Genomic DNA, 20492 nt, shown 5'->3' on the forward strand with positions numbered 1-20492 from the left:
GTGGACAGGCGTGTGGGGGGCGTCCGTGCAGCATTCCCGGAAACGTGCTGTTGTCACCATGCTGGGCCGGCCTGCAGCCCTTCCCCTCCCTCCGGTCCTGCAGCCGCACCGCTGCAGCGTGGCGGCTGCCCCGCCACCTACCAGTGGTAACTCCGCGCATCACGGCAGGAGACGAACCCGATTTGTTCTCTCCTCGTGAAACCAAAGATGTTCTTAAATGTGTAGATGACAAAAGGACTTGGGGCTCCCGGGAGGCTTCACGGAAGCGGTACCTTTGGGGTACCTCAAAATAAGTGCGTTTCCACGGAAAGCCGGGGCCGGGTGGACCGGCATGGCAGGGAGAGGGCCTTCCATGATGCTCACTAATGTGTTTTTCTTTATCCTGGTAAAATCTGTATGACATAAGACATTTGAACCCTCATGAAGTGTACAGCTCAATGGCATTATGTGCATTCACAGTGTTGTGCAGCCATGCCCAGCATCCGTCTCCTTTTCATCTTCCCACCCTGGAGCTCTGCACCCGTTACACCGGCTCCCCACTCCCCTCCACCCCCTATCAATTCGTCTTCTTTCTGTCTCCATGCATTTGCCTATTCCAGGTACCTCGCAGAAGTGGAGTTATACAGTATTTGTCTGTATTTGTATCTGGTTTATTCACTTAATATCTTCAAGGTACATCCATATTGTACGATGTGTCAGAACTTTTTTCTTTTTTAGGAGCCCATAATACCTCCTTGGACATAGATTCCACATTAGTGTGTATCTATTCAGTCCGTCAGTGGTGGTTTAGCTTGTTTCCATCTTGTGGCTATCATGAATAATGGTCCTTTGAATGTGGGTGTACATGTATCTGTTGAGGCCTTGGTTTCAGCACTTTTGGTTATATAGATAGAAGTGGAATTGGTGGAGCAAATGGTAATTCCATGGTTCATTATCTGAGGAGCCGCCACACTTGCCCACAGCAGCTGCACCATCTTACATTCCCACCAACAGTGCACAAGGCTTTCAATTTCTCCACATCTTTGCCAACACTTGGTCTTTTCTGATTCTTTGATAATAGCCATCCTAACGGGTATGAAGTGCCGCCTTAGTTGTTTTTTATTTGCATTTTCCTGATAAATAGTGATGTTGGACATCTTTTCCTATGCTTGTTGGCCATCTGTGTATCTTTGAAGAAATTCTCATTCAAGTTCTGTGCCCATGTTTTAATTGGATTATATATATATTTTTTAAGATTTATTTATTTATTCGACAGAGAGAGAGACAGCCAGCGAGAGAGGGAACACAAGCAGGGGGAGTGAGAGAGGAAGAAGCAGGTTCATAGCGGAGGAGCCTGATGTGGGGCTCGATCCCAGAACGCCGGGATCACGCCCTGAGCCGAAGGCAGACGCTTAACCGCTGTGCCACCCAGGCGCCCCTATATTTTTGTTTTTTAATTTTAGGAGCGCTTTATATATTCCAGATATCAGTCCCTTGTCAGATATGTAATTTGCAGATATTTTCTGCCATTCCCTGGGTTGCCTTTTACTCTGCTGACCCTGTCCTGTGACGTACACAGTTTAATTTGGTGCAGTCCAATCATACTCTGTTCTTTTTTTGGTCTCCTGTGCCTTTGATGTCATATCCAAAAAGTCACTGCCAAATCCAATGTCGAGAAGTTTGCCCCCTATGGTTTCTTCTCAGAGTTTTATTGTTGTAGCTCTTAGGTTTAGGTCTTTGATCCATGTAGGATTAATTTTTTTTTATGGCTTTAGGTAAAGGTTTAACTTCATTTTTTTGCATGTAGATATCCAGTTTTACCAATGCCATGTGTTGGAAAGACTATCCGTTTCTCATTGAATAGTCTTGGCATCGTTGTCAAAAATCATTTGACCACACATGCAAAGGTTTATTTCTGGGCTCTCTGTTACACTGGCCAGTATGTCTGTCTTTTTTTTTTTTTTTTAAGATTTTATTTATTATTTGACAGAAAGAGAGACGGCCAGCGAGAGAGGGAACACAAGCAGGGGGAGTGGGAGAAGAAACAGGTTCCCAGCAGAGCAGGGAGCCCAATGCGGGACTCGATCCCAGGACCCTGGGATCACGCCCTGAGCCGAAGGCTGACGATTAATGACTGAGCCACCCAGGCTCCCCATTGTATGTCTGTCTTTATGCGGGTAACACACTGTTTTCATTATTGCAGCTTTGTTGTAGATTTTGAAATCAGAAAGTGTGAGTCCTCCCACCTTGTTCTTTTTTAGGATTGTTTTGGCTATTTGGGGTCCCTTGAGATTCTATATGAATCTTAGGAAGGGTTTTTTTTCCATTTCTGCAAAAAAATATCATTAGAGTTTTGATAGGGATTGCATTTAATCCGTAGATCGCTTTGAGTACTACTGGCACCTTAACAATATTAAATCTTCCCATCCATGAACATGGAATGTCTTTCCACTTATGTCCTTAGTTGTTTTTTTCCTTCAGCTGAGACAGCAGAAGAGATGATTGATTGTACACGTGTTACATTCAGCCACAAATGAAAACAGAATTAGTCCTGAAAGTCACTGGTCCAGAACAAAGGACTGAAAGGGACTGTTTTGGTATGAACAAGGTGGGTCTTTGAAAGGTGGTCATTGCAATCAGATGGTGATGGATGTCCTAGATTCATTGACTCAAGCTCTAGAAAGTAGATGTGCAGTCCAATGATTGGTACCAGAGTCCCTGGCCTCCGGCTTTCCTTGTTTCTGCTCCTGTGGCTTCCATGGGTGCACAAGCTAGCGGTTTACTTGGACCTTGGCCTCCTCTTTCGTCTTTCTCTTTTCAGACTGAGTGCTTGCTTCTTCCTGCACTTGGCTCTCATGGCGTGGAGGTTTTCAGGAAGATGGAGTGGAGGATGAGAGAGGCTGTCTTTATTTGTTTTCAGCGGTGTATTTTAGTTTTCAGTGTACAAGTGTTTCACATCCTTGGTTATGCTAATTCCTAAGTATTTTATTCTTTTTGATGCTATGTAAATGGATTTTAAGATTTTCATTTTCCGATTGTTTATTGTTAGTGTATAGAAATACGCCTGATTTTTGTATGTTGATTTTGTGTGTGTCCTGCAACCTACTATGCTGAATTCATTTATTCTAATGCATGTGTGTTTGTGTTTAGTGGAATTGTTAGGGTTTTCAACGTATAAGATCATGTAATATGCAAACAGATCGTTTTACTTCTTCCTTTCCAATTTGGAAGCCTTTTATTTCCTTTTCTTGCCTACTTGCTCTGGCTAGGATTTCCAGTACTATGTTGGTGAAAGCACACATCTTCGTCTTCTTGATTTTAGAGGAAAAGCTTTAAGTCTTTTACCATTGAGTTTGATGTTGGCTGTGGGTCTTTCATGTCTGTATTTTATTATCTGAGGTACTTTTCTCTATTCTTCGTTTGTTGAGTGGGGTTTTTTTTCTTCACATGAAAGGATGTTGAATTTTGTCAAGTACTTTTTCTGCGTCAGTCGAGATGATGATGTGGCCCTTTTTTTTCTGTTAATGTGGTGTATTACAGTGATTGATTTTCATATGTCCAGCCATTCTTGCATTTCGGAAATAAATCCCACTTGGTGGATTTATGGACCATTGGATGGAATTACAAACCAAGTACAGTACTACTAGCTGAGTGGGAAGGACACTCCTCTGTGTTTCTCCTTTATCACACATTCACTTCTGACATAAGATGTATGGGTTTTCCACACATTAAGCAATTCTCTGTGACACCAGCTGAGTGTCCCATAATTCGCTTCAATTCTGACATCATCTACCTGGGGTTATTGTCAGATCTCACAAGGAGGGGCTCAGACCCACAAGACCGCCCCCACTTCAGCGGCCAATCTCCAGTTCTAGCTGTAACCTATACTTCTGACCAATGAGCTGTAAATCAGAGTTCCCACAATCCTGAACCTTGAGTTTAATAATTCGCTAGAATGGCTCGTAGAACTCAGGGAAGCACTTCTGTTCACCATTTTATCATCCAAAAGAATATGGCGAAGGAGACCAACGAACAGCCAAATGAAGAGATACATAGAGTGAAGTCAGGAAGGATCGTGAGCACAGGAGCTTTTGTCCCTGTGAGGCTGGACCGTGCACAGGAGCTTTTGTCCCTGTGAGGTTGGACCGTGTCACCCTCCTGGTACGTGGATGTACTCCTTGACCTCGAAGCTCTCTGAAGCCCATACATTAGGGATTTATATGGTGACTTTTTCACCTAAGCATGATCAATCATCAGCTCACTCTCTAGCCCCTCTCCCCTTCCCAGAGGTTGGGGGTGGGCAGGGCTGAACACTCCACGCTCCTAAGCATGGCTTGATCTTTCTGGTGACCAGCCCTCCCCCTAAAGCTATCCAGGAGCTCACTCAGAATCCCCTTATTAGAACAAAAGACATTCCTTTCACCCAGGAAATTCCAAGAGAGTTAGGAACTCTGTGTCAGGAACTGGCATCAGAGGCCAAATATCAGGACAAAATATGTTCCGGTGCTCTGGTTACTTAGGAAATTACAAGGATTTGTTTTAGGAGCTCCGTGTCAGCAGTCGGGGCAGAAAACAATTTATCTATATATATATATTGCTATTTCACACTAGCTTTTATAATTGTCCCTGTATTTTTACCTTGACTGGACATTTATTTCTTCCTTTGGCTTTGAGTTACTGTCCAGGGTCCTTTCATTTCTACCCAAAGGACTTCCTTGAGCGTTTCTTGCAGGGAAGCCCTAGTGGTGATGAAATCTCAGCTTTTGTGTATCTGGAAATGTCTTCATGTTCCCCTCATTTTCTGAAGGACAGTTTTCCAGACTCAACGGAGTTTTTTTTTTTTAGCTCGTGAGGCTGTCAACCCCCTGCCGTGCGGCCTCTGAGGCTTCTGCACCAGATGGCGTCCTGGGTGCTTTCTTTAGATGCGTCACGTGAATCTGAGGGTCTGTCCCCTGGAGTGTGTCAGCACGAGGCTGGTTAGCAGATCCTGATTAAGGGTCTTTGCAGGGAGGCCGAAGAGTCTTTCTGGAGGTGTCTCTTCCAACAGACAAAATCTCCAGGTTGCGAGGCGTGACGCTGCAGGTCCCTGTCTCCTGGGGACGCACTGTGAAGAGTGCTCCACCAGAGCATGACTATTTTTTTTTTTTAAGATTTTGTTTAGTTATTTGAGAGAGAGTGAGTGAGAGAGAGAGCATGAGAGGATGGAGGGGTAGGGGGAGAGAGAGAGGCAGACTTCCTGCTGAGCAGGGAGCCCGATCCGGGACTCGATCCCAGGACCCTGAGATCATGACCTGAGCCGAAAGCAGACCTTTGACCGGCTGAGCCACCCAGGCGCCCAAAGCATGACTATTTTAATTGGAGCAGTTAGGCCTTTGCAATGTTAAAGCACATCTCCTTTTTTATCAAGTGTGGGTCAGAGGAGACAGGGGCCAAGCGTACTGGACGCCCTGGGATGGCCTCAAAGTATGAGAATCTGTGAGCTCCCAAGGGGGCGGATCCGAGATGTAGAGGCCAACAGCAGTGCTTTAGGCCAAGGTATTTGGAAGGTCTTTACGAATTTTGCCACTTGCATCCTAACACTGCTCTTAGTGCATTTTATTAACCCTGAGGACTGAGCCTGGTATGCACAGTGAAAGTATTATAAGGCCAGTCAGACTGCACAGACTTGACTGTGGGTTCCCTGATAACCGTAAAGAGTGAGAGGGGTTCCCTAGGTAGGGGATAATCTTTTCTAATAGAAGTTTAACCACGGAAGAGATGTCGGCCTGGCTACAAGAGAAAGCTCTGGTCCAGTGAGAAAGCAAGGGAAACGGGACTAAAACATATTGCTATCCATGAGACGGGAAAGCTGTATGAGGTCCATTTGTCTGAACGGGTTTCTCTGGATTTATACTTCGGCCAGCTGGCACAAATGACATAGGCACTTGTGGCCTTATTCCTATTTGCCCACCAATGCTGGTTCACGAATGCTACCATTTTGTCAGTAGACCAATGGTTTAACGCATGTACAGTGGTAAGTAGTGGGAATTTTAGAGTTTCTGGTAGGGCCAGGTTGTTATTTGACCTAAACCAGAGTTGTCTTTTTATGGATCCAAAAATTCTTAGATTTCCAATATTGTTTTTCCTTTCCCGGGACCCGTTGTTGGGCGTCTCTTGTCAGTTTTTCCAAATTATCTTTTGGGAGGACGTCTCTTTGGACCACAACAGAGGTTTGGCTTGAGAACAGTGTTTTTGGCAGAAAGATCAGTGGGGTGGTTTACTCCAGCCTCCAGGGAGTCGAGTCTGGAACGCCCAGGAACGTTAATGACAGCCAGAGCGGCTGGCGGAAGTGTGGTAGCTAATAAGCTTTGGACAGGGGAGCTTTTTTTTTTAAGCCTTTTTTTAAAAGTCCCCCAACACAGGGCTTGAACTCACAATCCTGAGATCAAAACCTGAGCTGAGATCAAGAGTCAGACCTTTAACCAACTGAGCCACCAGCCGCCCCCCCCCCAGGAGCCATTTTTAATTTTATCCCATCGGAGGTAAGGATGCCTCGATGTTTCCATGATGTTGCCAAGGCCTGAGCCTCTGCAAAGGCACGCCAGCTGTCAATATAAACGTCTGCAGCCTTCCCCTGGGCTCAGACGCCCGCTCGGGTAAGCATGTCGGGCTGACGTAGCCAACGGTGTTCTCTCCGTGACTTCGGGAAGGAGTTGCAGTGGCAGACTCGCGCGATATGTACCATTCTCGTCCTTTAGACAAGAACCATCAGGGGCGCCTGGGTGGCACAGCGGTTAAGCGTCTGCCTTTGGCTCAGGGCGTGATCCCGGCGATCTGGGATCGAGCCCCACATCAGGCTCCTCCGCTATGAGCCTGCTTCTTCCTCTCCAACTGCCCATGGTTGTGTTCCCTCTCTCGCTGGCTCTCTATCTCTGTCAAATAAATAAATAAAATCTTAAAAAAAAAAAAAAAACCATCGGCAGATCCTTAAGCACCTGCATCGGATAGAGGAGTTTTCTGTCAATTGTCACAGGGATTCCAAAGGTGATGTGTCAACGTTAAGCCATTGTGAAGGGTTTCCTCTGGATCCAGATGTAGTCCTTGCTTCAAGATCAGATGCTCTAGGCCTCGGAAGCGAGTTTGAGCAAACTACACTTTTTCTTTGGAGACTTTAGGTCCCTTTCAGGCCAAATATTTTGACAGGGGGCTGCTGCCTTCCTGTGAAGAGGTCTGAGAAGGGAGCAGAAGGGCAATCATCTATACACTTTGTAACCAAGTCGAGCCTGCAGAAAACTCTGTGTCATGCAAATCAGCCTTTAAAGGACCCTCCGTGTCACCCTGGGGCATGACTGCCCAGCCGTCCTGCTGTTCTTCCCACGTGAAGGCAGAAAGACCCTGGCTGTCCTTCTGGACTGGAATACTAACCCTGCACCCCACAGGCCAATTACCGTGGACACTTTGCTGTCAGTGGAAATGGGTACCAGCAGCACATGGGAGTTAGGAACAACAGGGGCCTGACAGGTGACACTGTTACTTACTGCATCAGAGGTCACGGACAGAGCTCTGTCCCCGGCCATCGGGTTTCCTCCCAGATAATGTAGGGGTGTGATAGGGACTAGTACAGGGGATCACGAGGCCCTGAGCCTCAAAATTCTCCACCACGGGCTTGATGCCCCAAAGGGCTTCTTTATTTAGAGGGCATTGATTAATTCTAGGGAGAGGTTTTGAGGGATCTATCTGAATCTTGTTGGCAGGTGCGCTGTGGTTTTTACCAGTATCATTTGAGAATTGTGCCCAGAAAGAGGGTGGTAGCCGATCCAATAGGACTAAATGATCGGTGTCCCGAGACTCAGCTATGGTCCCGCCAGGGACAGAGCAAACAAAAGACATCAGAGGGTCATTGAATTCCCCTGGTTGGCTATTTTGATAGCTACTGTCAGATTCCAGAATTATCTTCCCCTTCCGGGGAGAAAGGAATTCTGGCACGATACTTTCCTGGGGAATCTCAACTTAGTAATTGAGTAGGGGCAGAGGGACTGAGGAGAAAAGAGTGAGTGCCTCTCAAAGGGACTAGGTTCAGAGGGGGGAACCTGGTAAGGTTTATTACAGACCGTGCTGGCTCTCCGAGGGCAGCCTTGCAGCCATGGGGCTGGGCGACAGTGTGTGGCTCTGCTGTCCAAGGTCAGAGATTCCGCCCCCCCCCCCAATTTGGAGAGTGGTGTCTCTGAGCCAGTTAGACAGGATGGCGGGGAGGTCTCTGTCCCTCTGGGATCAATGACCCCTCCAGTCCAGTCACCTGTGACCCAACACAGGGTCCCCATTTGGGGGCCCCAGCAAGGGGGCTGTGGATGGAGCCTGGCAGGAACTCCAGGTGGTCCAGACCAGTCAGCCCTGGCAGGGGGGCGGCGGGACAGGCCGCAGCTGGGCTGACCGGGGCACTTTGGCAGGTCCGGGGCGGCACTGGGGAGAGGGGCACAGGAGGGGAGGAGGAGGAGGAGGAGGCAGGGAGTGAGGAGGGGGTCGGGGAGAGGGATGGTGGAGGTGTTGCTGACGTGAAGCAGGGCAGGCCGGGGTGACAAAGTTCTATTTTGGTGCCAGGTGGCTCTGCGCGTCAGCAGCACATCCCTGTGGGGACGGTCCCCAGATGGTGAGGAGGGCCGGCAGCAGGCGGGAGGTCAGAGGCTGTTCCAGACCCCTGGGGTGGGGGAGACAGGGCAGGGAGGGTGCAGTGGGATGGGGGCGGTGGGGAGAAGAACTGGCAGGGCATCTCTTCTCTCTGCAGCCACCCCCTAAGCGGGAGGGCCCAGGGAAACAGCAGGACACAGACCACCTCAGGCTGCGGAAAAGAAGTCTCTGGACCCACAGAGTCCACAAAGGCTCCTGGTCTCAGCTTCCAGAAGTCTGGAGATTCATAATACCACCCTATTCAATCACCACACATCCCCCTGAGCACCTGCCGCGTGCCAGGCGTGGTGCTAGAGGTGGGCACGTCCCTGTCCCCACGTTGCTCTTGGGAAGCCAGGCTGACCTCCGTCAGGCTGGGCCGGGCACCCGCTGGGTGCCGAGCGGCCCAGACCTGACTCAGGAGGTGGCTTCCTGGGGAGGGGCCGCCTGTTTGGGGCCTGAAGCGAGGGAGGCCAGACGCCAGACGGAGGCTCAGGCGCCATGACCCTGGCTGCCATCGGGACTGTTCTAGCACCTTCTGGCTCAGCCCCCTCTAGTCTGGGCCCTCCATCAGAGGCACTGGTCCCAGTAAGTCTAATCAAAACCCACAGTGGTCTGGAGTGTCTGTGAGTGGTGACCCTATTGGAGCCGGCCTCCATTCCTACAATGGAAGGTTAAAATGAATGCAAGAATCTCAGTTTGGGGTTGCTGCTTCATAAGATTTGGTGACATCCATCTGTCTTCAGCAGGTTAGAGCATAAGCCGGTGTGTCACTCATCTTACACGCTTCACAAGCCACCTCATGTCTTCCCGACTTAAAGCAACGTCAGTTCCTCGTTTCTCACGGCGTGCAGGCAGCCCCCATCTCTTCTCGCCTGAGCAGGGACATAGGCATGGGACTGGGGTCCCTGTCCCAAGGGTGGAGGGCCATGCCTCTCCCTCACGGGGGCTTTTATCCTGGACTTTGTCTCAGTGTGGTGGCCTCTGGCTTCCCAGATGTGAGGGCGGAACCACCAGGCTGCTCGAGGCCGACAAGCCCCCAGCCAGCCTGGGTTCCCAGGCAGAGAAACAGGCTGGGACTTCTGATCGGAGCAGCTCCACAGAAACTTGACTCGCTGGACCCTGTAACTACCGTGTGACTTCCCTCGGGGGGTGTGTGGACACCACCTGTGGCTTCTAGGGGACCTGCCCCCTGGAGGCTCTTGAGACCGGCAGCTTTGTGGCTGGCCTTGCCACTCCGCCCCTTTGTGCTAGGAAATGGTTGGGTCCCCTGAGCAGACAGCACCCCAAGACTGTCTAGGGCACCAGCCCATCCCCCTGTGCAACCACACGTCCCTCCATCAGTGCATCTGGTCAGAGATGTAAAATCCAGTGTCACGGTGGCCATGCCCTGTGGCCGTGCCCCATGGTCCTGAATTAGAACTGGCGTTGTGGGGACTCACTCTGGGCTGCCCTTGGGCAGGGAGGTGGGAAGGCATGCTGGGTGCTGTCAAGAGCTGTGTCATTCAGGTATCTTCATTTTCAACCCCTGGGGACCCAGTGTGTCAGCAGGCTAGTCGACACTCCCGGAGAGGGGCACCCACACCCGCCGGGCTCTGTGTGGCCGTGGACAAGTCGCTCGGCCATGGGGTGCCTCAGGTTATCTGTGAGGTGGGGGTGGCGGTCAAACTGCATTGGTTGGGACTAGGCTTCGTTGTAAGCACAAGAAACTCCAAGTAACAGGGCTTCGGTCACACAGAAGCTAGTTTCTCGTCGTGTTAGAGATGAACGGGAGCTCTAGGTGTGGCACGGTGCCCCCCGCTGTCGGAGGGGGGTCACCACGCCCTGAGGATCACGTGCCAGCCATGGTCCAGGGAGGCAGGGGGAGGAGGGCACATGAGACGAAGCTATTGCACGCTGCGGGTCCTGACACCCGCCTGGTCACACCCACCAGCAGGTGAGCCTGAGAAGGGGGCCGCAGGCTCACAGAGGCACTCGGCACAGCCTGGCACCGGACTGCTCTGTGAGTGTCAGTCCAGCCTCTCCTGCACAGAGGGGGAAACCGAGTCCCAGAGCAGGGGCGTTCAAGGTCATGCACGCACACAGGGAGGGAGACCGGAGCCAGGCCTGTGCCTTAGCCTCCAAGAGGGCCTTCTCCAGAGCAGTGCCTCTGTATGTCCACAACCCCCACCTGTCAGGCCAGCAGAGTCCAGAAGGCTCGCTGCAGAGAAGACGCCAGGGTATTTGGACCTGTTATTTACTAGTCTTTTCTACATGACGACAGTCCCCTGCTTTTTCGCTGCAGGGTTTCAGGGCAAAGCCCCAGCACTGGTCTCACAGACCCTCCCGCCCAAACTGGGAAGGTGGACCGCTCAGCCCGTGGTGGAGTGGGTCAGCTGGAGGGTGGGCGGAGGGGACTGAGGGGACGGCCACAGCTCAGGAACCTCAGAACAGCCCACGCCTCCTGGAGCCGCCGGCAGACGGCAGACAGATTCCGCGTGTCCTGTCCTGAGCTTTATCAGTGGTGTGACCCTGGAGCAGGATGTGTGCTCCACGGCTGCCACTCCCCCGCTCTGGTGGCGTGGGGGCAGGGCCCAGCCCGGGAGGGGGGGCGGGGGGGCTGAGGGATCTCAGGACAAAATCAGGAGCTCCCTGGCCACCCAGCCGGCAAGCCTGCGGCTCTGGGGGAGAGAGCTGCTTGCCCAGCTGGGGAGGCAATCAAAACAGAATCCCCCGACACAGAAAACCTCTCCACCAAAGTCACTGAATAAGCATTAAACCAGAGCTCAGCACTCATCACAGGCAGCGGCTGAGAGATCCCAGTGACCAGGAGTCTTGCCTGTTCACAGCCCGATCAGCCCTTCCACAGGGTTCTCCGGGGAGGGCACCGACCACTCACAGGCACCTGGGTTTGCTAACTGCCTTCGTCCGGAAAACCACACTTGTCCCCTCTTTAGGGCCAGAAGTAGGCTTCGCTGGAGTCCCTGTGCCTGAGGCTCTGACCCTCCCAGGAAACTGGGAAAACTCAGAGAGGCGGCTCCCAGCTGCTCGGGGCTCTACCTGGGTTGTAGAACTGGCCAGAAGCTTCTTTAGTTGTCAAATAGATGGAGGCAAAAAGAGGGACAGAACTTACACGTTTTCTAAAGAGAATGTGCTAAGAAAGGGAGGAGAAAATCTGTTTCCTTTTTTGCAGCAGGGAGTGTTAACTTCGTCTTATTTTTAATGTGCATTTGCCTTTACAGGCGTCCCTGTCTGCCACCACTCCGAGCCCAGCTGAGGGACTCCAAGGCCCAGCGGGCTCAAGGGCCTTCCTGAACAAAAGTGTTTGGGGAGGGGGGGTGTCTCTCTTGAGTCTGTATTTCCAACCAGCCCCCCCTGTGAGGTCTGGGCCGCTGCTGGGACATCAGCCTTTGCATCTAGGCTCTGCAGGGTGCTGGAGGAGATGGAATGGTGTTTCTCTTGCAACCCCCCCCCCCCAAACGTGAGCCCCTGGCAGAAGTGAAGGAAGGGGGTGGAGCTGTCGGAAGTTCTCCCAGAGAGCCCTGGGAGATTCTGGTCCCAGTGAGGGCAGGAGGCCCCGGAGGCCTCCTCATGGACTCCCCTGAGCAGGTTGTGGGTGAAGTGCGGCGAGGGCGCCCCAGGACCAGGAGCCTCACTGCCTTGCCTGAATGGGGGGGGTGTGGTCCTCACAGCAATGAGGTTTCCAGAGCTTGTAGGAAAACAGGAAGTCAGGGGGATTTGGATGCAGCCTCCATGAGGTTCCCCTTGGGGAGGCCCAGGTGGCTACAGACCCTGAGACTCCAAGCTCGAGCTCAGCCCCTCAGGTGTGTGTGTCCAACAAGGTGGCCCCTCTGTGAGCCTGTTTGTATGGTCTCTGCTCTCTGGAAACAAAACCTTCCCTCGTTTCTGCAGAACAAGCAGATGCAAGCCTGTCCAAACAAAATGGGCTTCCTTTGGGCCGGGTTTGCAGAGAACGCTGGCGTGACCCATTTACTGGGTTAGAATCCAGGCGCCCGAGAGACTGCAGGCCGGCCGCACAGCTAACTCAGCGCCGTCCGGTGGTGAGGGAGCGGGAGCCAGAAATGCGTGCCACAGACGGCATCTAAAGTTGCCTGGTAGCCACGTCCAGGAAGTAGAAACAGGTGACATTGATTTTAGTAGTATTTGTTTTCAACCCAATATATCGAAAATAGCATTTCACCATGTAATCAGTGTGCAAATCCTCAATGAGATATTTTATATTCTTTTTCCCAACAAATCTTGAGAATACCATCCCATCTCAGCTCACACCACATTTCAAGCGCTCCATAGGCACAGGTGGCCAGTGGCTACCATTTTGGACAGTACAGGCCTCTCTCCTGTCCCCAGTCTGTTCCCTGCATCCGCATCTCTGTCTTTCGTCTCCCCCACACACAAACACTCTGCTCTCAGTTTACTCCCAACTAATTAATACAGGCAGTTTGGGTGCAGAAAGGACTAACCGTACCAGGTAACTACACCAGGGGTGGGAAAAGAAAACTTTTTGAAAAGCAGAATTGTGACCTGCATACAGATATACAATGAACACCTGTTAAAGATTTTATGTACTCAGGGCGCCTGGGCCGCTCAGTCGGAGAAGCATCTGCCTTCGGCTCGGGTTATGATCCCGGGGTCCTGGGATCGAGCCCCACACCGGGCTCCCTGTTCTGCGGGGAGTCTGCTTCTCCCTCTCCCTCTTCTCCTCCCCCTGCTCTTGCTATCTCTCTCTTTCAAATAATAAAATCTTAAAAAAAAAACACCCAGATTTTATGTACTCGTTAATTCACGAGGGGACCAATAACATCTTACAGGGGCTCCGAGGGGCATTCAAATAGCAGATGCATAGACAGCTCGCCCTTGAACAATGCAGGGGTGAGGGGCACCAACCCGCCCCCCACAGTTGAAAATCCACTTACAACTTTTGTCCCTCCCCCCAAAAAACTTAGTACTAACAGCCTGCTGGTGGCCGGAAGCCTTGCCGATGACGTGCGCAGTCGACACGTGTCCTGTGGGTTGTGCGTGTTGCGTGTGATATTCTTGCAGTGAAGTAAGCCCGAGAAGAGAAATGTGAAGAACCTCACGAAGAAGAGGAAATGTGGTGCTGTCTTGTATTGCTTGGGAAGAAATCTGTTTGCAAGTGGCTCTCTGTAGTTCAAACCCGTGTGTTTCAGGGTCGGGGGAACAGTTCGGCGATGCTGGAAGGAACTTGCTCTCCTAACAGGTGCAAAGCTGGCGTCCCCCGCAGAGGAGGGGGGACCACATGTGGCCGCAGGTCTAGGCACCGTGGCCTTGCTGTTGGTCACCTAGAGGCCCCGCAGAGCCAACCGGAGGCTCTGCTGCGCCCCGTTTGGAAGACACCCGTGATCTTCGTGGTCTGCTGCGTCTTTCACAAGGTTTCTCTGCAGAGGCTTAAATTATGATAATACCCCTTACTTTCTGAAATCGGTTTGTTGAGCAAGCAGAACTCATGTGTGCGAATCGAATTGAGAATCGAGGATCTTAAGCGGGACTGGTTGTGTCCCCGTTCCCCTGTCCCGTCCCTGCTCAGGCAGGGAGCCTGACATGGGGCTCGATCCCAGGACCAACGTGATCACAAATAAGTACGAGAAAGTGCTAGAACTTTAAATCTCAAGTCTCCATGTCGTGATTGAAATTGCCAAGTCCTAGATAAAAATAAAAACTGAACACCTCTCGGGGGAAAATGCCTTTCCTCTTGCTTGCCTTCAGGGAGGGAACGTGTTCAGCTCCCCATCTCTTCCAGCTGGGGGGCTGCAGCCAGGCTTGTGGGAGGGGTGGGGTGGAAGGGAGGTTTGTGCAAGGGGTTGCCCCTTTCTCCCTCCTCCCCTCCCCCCCCATATCTCCCTGCTGCCCTCCAGTTCCAGGATAAAGGCATGTCCTCCCTCCAGCCCCTGGTTTCTGCAGATGAGGTGGGGGATGGGACACCAACAGTCCTTTCCCCAGAAAGAAAGACTCTCCCTCTCTCCCACCTTTTACCCACCACCCCCATCCCCGGGAGTCATGAGGCCCGGTCCGATTTCCTGTGGAAGTCTGCACGCTCTGGTGTGCTGTGGGGGCACCGTGCTTGTGAAGTAAACATGTGTTTTCAAATGGGTTCCTCAGCGTCTGCCACACACACACACACACACACACACACACACACACACACACGTGCAGGGAGGCCCACCTGGGCCCTTGGCAGAAGGTTTGTGCGGTGGCCTCAGGATGCGGAGCACAGGGCCCACCACGTGGCTGGCGCGGGCCTGGTGGAGGCCGCACAAAGCCCACCAGCCGCTCTCCTGGAGACGTGTCCTCCTCCGTACATGGGCTTACGCCAGGCCATCGTCGCGGAGCAGTGTGGGGTGGATAGAGCCGAGCTGGCGAGGGGTCTGGGTCCCTCCGATCCCCCTGCTGTCCCCACCCCATCTGTCACAGACAGGCCACCACTGCAGGTGTGATTGGGAAGCAGCATTTATTGCGGTGGCCGCGCAGGCTGCCCCGAGTCCCAGCCGCGCCGGGCTCACTCCTCCTTCTCGTCCCCGTGGGTGATGATGTAACACAGAGACTTGTAGTCAATGTCCCCCGCCAGGTCCATGGGCGTCAGGGCGAACATCTGCTCCACCTGGGGGGGCATGGTAAGAGGCAGCCCGGCCAGGGAGGCCTGGGGTGGCCAGTGGCCATGACCTGAGGGACACCTGTGACCCCTCACCCTGCGCCCTGACTCCCAGCTCCAAACTCCAGACTCGGAGTTAATGTGTTTCTGTTGTCTGACTCTGGGCAGGCTAGGGAAATGGGGGTGGAGGGGGGGTCTGAAGGGGGCTGTGGTTCGGAGGGCCCACCTTGGCGATGGGGTGCCTCCGTCTCTTCTCTGTGCTGCCCTGACCCTGCATGTACGGAGCCTCTTCCAGATGCTGGAGTGCGACTCTCTCATCACTGGGCCTTGCACACACAGCTCTCCCAGTCTGGCGCACCCCCCTCCTTTCTGACTCCACAGCCTTCACCCTCCGGGGCTCGAGGGAGGTGGGCCCTCCTCCACACAGCCGTGCTCGGCGCCCACGAGGGTGGTGGGTCAGCAAGGCCTGCCCGGCGCCCTGCAGGGTAAGGGCCCTGTGAAGATGGGGGGGGGGGGATGTCCGAGGAGCCAGAATCCTCACCTCCGCCAGAGAGAACTTGTCTGCCTGGGTCAGGAGAAGCTGCTTGAACCTGGGGAGAGCAGAGGGGTGGTCTGATGGGGACGGGGGCGATGAAGGCTCCCATGGGCCAGCGGCCACCCTCACCGGGGGTCTCCCTCCCTGCGCTTCTGCATGGTGCCCCTTCCCAGCTCGCTCACTTACTCATCCTTCTTCACCACACCCTTGCCGCTGGGGTCAAACATGCGGAAGGCGCTCAGGATGGCTTCCTCGGGGTCTGTCCCTGGGAGCCCGGGGGAGCCAGGTGAGCACCAGTGCCCCCAGCCTCCCTGGCCCCCACCCAGGAGGACCCCAGGGCGCAGGGGGCCCTTCACATCCCAGAAGAGGCGGAAGGATGTTTCCTGATACAAAGTGTCCCTTGGGGCTCCGAGAGGCCAAGACCAGCGCTCTTTGTGGGCAGGCCTGGCCAGGAGACTGGGATTCGGGGTTTGGGAGTGAGGCTGAGCTGGGAGGAGGAGTGACCGGTGCCCATGGGTCTGGGAGGAAGGGGAGAACTCCACAGGCTCTGGGTGGGCCAGTGCCAGGGAGCGTCCAGTTGACATCCAGGTGGGGCTCAGGAGGGGTTCAGGCAGATTGCAGGCTGACCATTGAGCTTCTCCCCGAAGAGCGTGAGGAAGACAGTGAAGTTGATGGGACCCTTCCCCTCCTGCAGCATGGCATCCAGTTCCTCTTCTGGCACGCTCACCTTCCCTGGTGGGGGTGGGGCACGCGATGGACGTGGGGCTCAGGCCGGCCTCCCCTCCTTCCCAGCCACAGAGGGGTGGAGAAGCGGGAAGTGATGGGGAGCTGTGACCAGTGGGGGAGGGGTGTGTGAGGAGACTGAGGGGGAGGGAGGTGTGAGCAGGGAAGGGGGAAGGCCAGCGCTGCCTGGCAGAGGGGGCCTGTGCTTTCTCAGTGGCCTCCCACCAGCCCGGCCGGCTGACCCAGAGCTGCTCCCCGCTGTGAGCAGGCCCCAGAGCAGGGGGAAGGCAGAAGCTCTCACCGAGCTGGGAGTAGGTCTCCCGAAGGTCCGACTTGCAGATAATGCCATCGCGGTTCTGGTCGATGCAGCTGAAGGCCTGCGAGGTGGGGGGCACAGTCTCCGAGTGGGAAGAGCCCCCACCCCAGGGAAGGCCGGAGGTGGGGAGGGGTCCTGAAGGGTGGAAGGAGCAAGGACAGGGGCCAAGACCACTGAGTACAGAGATGAGGGGGTGTATGCAGGGTGGGGTGCCAAGACCAGGTTCCAGGCCATCGGGGCCGGGGCACTCACTTCCTTGAACTCCTGGATCTGGGCTTGCTCGAACATGGAAAACACATTGGAAGAGCCTCGCTGGGCCTGCTTGGTGGCCGCGGCCTTGCCCCGGGTCCCCGCCTTCCTGCTGGCCTGCAACACTGTCGGTGGGAAGAGGTCCTCTCCCCGGCTCCCCAAAGACTCCCCCCTTCCCATGCGCACTCCCGGAGCGTTCCCAGGAGAGCCTAGGTCAGGGTCCTCTTCCTGTCTCTGGAGACTACCTCTCCAGGCCCAATGCAAGGACAGAAGTCACTGGCTGTCTTCCCCCATCCCACGGGACAGCACCTGGGAGCCTGCTGGCCTCCGGCTACCCCACCCGGCACTCACCATCTTCTCTCTGTGGCAGCTGGGTTGCTGCAAGGGGCCCCCATCCCCTTTTATGCTTCCCTTATCACCTGGAAAGCCAAATAAGGACAGGAAGAGAAGACAGGCCCAAACTTGGCAGCCCTGCCTGGGCTGGGGGAGGACAGGGCCCCAGGCAGATTCCAGCCACGTTCCTGGTGACCTTCAGGCCCCCTGATGTCTAACATCCGGACATCCAGCTACAACGGCTTCCAAGGGCAGAGCTCACAGTCTCACAGCTCTCGCCACTCTGGGTGCTGAATGAGATATCCCCAGGAATGAGAAGTCTCCCCTGTTACCCCCATCTGAGTGTCCCTCCTGCAGGTCCAGCCCAGACCTGCCCAGTCCAAGAGGACAGCGTTCGGAGGACTGGCCTGGGGCCTCTACAGGGCTTGGGAAGGGCAGTAAGTGGTCCCAAGGATGGTCTTTGGCTGGAGTCCCCCAGGGATTCCCAGAAGTTTGGGTGGACAGTGGCCCTGGCCTCTGGCTCCTCGGACAGAGGGGCAGAAGGCAGCCCTGAGCTGGCCGTGGCCCCAACAGAACCTGTGAGTGATGCTTGTGGAGCACGGTACATGACCTGGACCCCAAGCCTCTCCTTGGACCTCCATGAAAGTGGTCGTGAGCCTCTCATGTGAGGCTCCGCTGTGGAGCCAGGGGTCAGACACCCTCTGTTCTGCCCGGGCTGCAGGCTTGCCTCCTCCTTTAGGGCCCAGAGAAGGAATGGGAGCTGGGGACCTTCTAGAACAAACACTGTGGGCCCATTGGCTGCCCTCTTGGAACCCGGAGCAGAGGAGGGGGCCCACAGGCTGCCCACACTCCCTCTCCCAGAACCTGGCTCTGCATGGCTGTCGCCTGCTCCTGGAGGGGGACAAATGAAGAGACCAGCTGGTAAAGCAGGAGTTTGCATGGTCCGTGAGACCCAATGCCTGTTTCGTGTAATGAGAAGTGTTTGGCAATGCCTCCTTTACTCTCCTGAAAGGAAATCCCTAAAATGTGTAACCTGTGCACAAAGAGAACTTTAAAAATCAATAGGATTCTCGGAGCTGAAGGTAAAGAACAGCTAAGAAGTCGTTTACGTCAAAATGGGGTCCAGCACAAATGCCACAACACGAGCACTGCGGAGGGAGTAACCGGCCACTCGCACAACCTTCTAATGCATAACTGAGATTCAAGAGAACTAGAAAGATCTGACCCGATCCCACATGAGACACCCGGAAAAACGAGGGAACATCTCAGACCCACGGTTCTGGATTAAGTTCTGAATGAAGTAACAGTCCACGCAGTGACAGTCGCTGTTGGGCCGTTCCTCTCACTGAAGAGCAAGCGCCTGTTCTAATCCCACAAACGTGTTGACGTGTAACGGGGCGGAGCTGAGAGGTGGCGCTAGGCCCTCGGCTTGGCTAACTCAGAGTAGGCAGTCACCCAGGAGCATCCGGAAGGACCTCGGCAATCATGTGATTTCGTATATCCCTATCCCCTTCCCGTCACTGTCACAACCCAAGTGGCTCCAAGGGGGCCCCTGCTGAGCCCAGCCCTGTCCCACCTCCCAGAGCAGCACCCCGGCCCCCAGCTCCTTCCCAGGCACTCCGGGAGGCTGTCGGAGCCCATGGGTCCCCACACACATCCCACAGACGGCCAGCCGGGGCCCGGGGCTAGTCCCATGCGTCTGACCACCCTCCCGCCGATGCCGCCTCTCTCCCTACAGCCTGTGTGTCCCTGCACGCTCCCCGACACAGCTGGCCGGAGGGGATGGCGAATTCCCAGACACTGAGACTTGCGGAGCGTCTGTGCGCCTGTGACCACGTCTCCATATTGTCCCACGGCCCTTGTGCACAGAGATCAAAGAACACTGGTCAAGACCATCTTCTGAACTTTTAAAACTTTTAATTAAAAAAACACACAGTCCCAGGTTGGGCATGAGAGGTTGGTGTGGTACATGGAGGTCTGGTGAGAAGAGAGAGGCCCGGGTGGTCCCTTGGGTGCTGAGTGCTGACATCTCTTTCCAGGCCAGCCCTGCGGGAGCCGAGGACTCGACCACCGAGGTGCTCCCAGGCCTGCCTGGGGGTGTGAGGGGGAGTTTCCTCATCCTGTGTCCCTCTGGGCAGGGAGGGGCTCTGGGGGCTCTGTGTCTTGCACCACCTGGGAGGGTCCCTTCCAGAACCACACTCATGGATGGCTACAGGAGAGCAGAAAAGCCACCATCGCCAGGTCTCAGGGCCCAAGCAGCATCCACCGTGGAGGTGGTCCTCTCCCATTTCCTGGTCCCCACCAGGCAAGAACCCCGGTCTAGGTCTGGCCAGGTCTGCAGGGCTGCCTCCCCAGTGGGTTGAGTTCCCAGGCAGGAGGAAGGTCCAGAGCACAGCACCCTCCCAGAGCAGGGCCCAGGAGAGGCTGAGTCAGGCCGAAGGCTCCAAGAGGAGGCAGTGCGGAAATGCACCAAAGTCCTGAGTGAGCAACTCCCTTCTGCGTCCTTGATTCCAGCGAGACAGGTGAGGGACTTTGGGGGTCTCCATGCCTGCTCACCTCAGCCCCCAAACCAGTCAGGGCCTTGGGCTGTCCCACCAACCGCCTCTGAGAGAAGAGGTCTGCTGGTGGCCCCGAAATCCTCCATGGGCCTTTCCCCATCTTTCACGGTGGCAGTGGGGATGGGAGGCATCCAGGGTCCTTACAAAGAGAGCCCTCTTTCCTGGGTGAGGCTGGGGGCACCTGTGGGGAGCCAGTCCCCAGCGAGCCACTGCCTCCTCCTTGCCTGGTGGCCTCCGCTGTCACTGGCCCAGCATGCAGGCCTTCTTGCAGGCCACCGCGGAGATCAGGGCCGCGCCCCGGCCACTGCCCTCCTCCGACTCGATGAATGTGATCTCGCAGCTGGGCGTCAGCCTGCGCACGCTGGCGTGGAACCTCTCCTTGAAGCTGAGCAGGGGAAGCAGGGCTGCCGTCGCTCCGCCCTGCACTCCCCTCCTCCCTGCACTCCCAGACCGCCTCGCCCCCGCTGGCCCCGCAGCCGAGGAGTAAGCCTAGGGGACCCTCCCTCCTCCTGGTCTGGGGGCCCAGGGCGGGGACGAAGGAATAACCCT

At 54.6% G+C, this 20492-nt stretch overlaps 2 protein-coding genes across 4 annotated transcripts in view; both read right to left on the reverse strand.

The window, feature by feature from the left end:
• Positions 1-15069: 15069 nt before the first annotated feature.
• On the reverse strand, positions 15070-17439 carry MYL7 (myosin light chain 7). Its single transcript, XM_087860632.1, has 7 exons — positions 17404-17439; positions 17056-17169; positions 16789-16864; positions 16392-16496; positions 15951-16029; positions 15771-15819; positions 15070-15238 (listed from the first exon to the last, which is right to left on the reverse strand). The coding sequence occupies exons 1-7, from the start codon at positions 17404-17406 to the stop codon at positions 15137-15139; spliced, it is 528 nt and encodes a 175-aa protein (XP_087716758.1). The 5' UTR covers positions 17407-17439; the 3' UTR covers positions 15070-15136.
• A 1843-nt stretch (positions 17440-19282) lies between these two features.
• GCK (glucokinase) overlaps positions 19283-20492 on the reverse strand; it is a 39399-nt gene continuing 38189 nt past the window's right edge. For all 3 annotated transcript variants that reach the window (XM_045793536.2, XM_087861220.1, XM_045793535.2), the window contains exon 10: positions 19283-20328. In XM_045793536.2, coding sequence (XP_045649492.1) covers positions 20184-20328 — 145 coding nt within the window. In that variant the 3' untranslated portion in view covers positions 19283-20183. The remainder of the gene's footprint in view (positions 20329-20492) is intronic.

This window comes from Ursus americanus, chromosome 3 (assembly GCF_024610735.1).
Source record: "Ursus americanus isolate L20-20 chromosome 3, mUrsAme1.1.p, whole genome shotgun sequence".
In the NCBI taxonomy this organism is placed as follows: Eukaryota; Metazoa; Chordata; class Mammalia; order Carnivora; family Ursidae; genus Ursus; species Ursus americanus.

Bases quoted from the DNA above. Each gene is read 5' to 3' on its own strand.
- MYL7 (XM_087860632.1), bottom strand. The intron at 16,865-17,055 runs GTGAGTGCCCCG...CCCACCTCGCAG, and splicing joins AGATCCAGGAGTTCAAGGAA to GCCTTCAGCTGCATCGACCA. The intron at 16,497-16,788 runs GTGAGAGCTTCT...CACCCCCACCAG, and splicing joins GGAGACCTACTCCCAGCTCG to GGAAGGTGAGCGTGCCAGAA.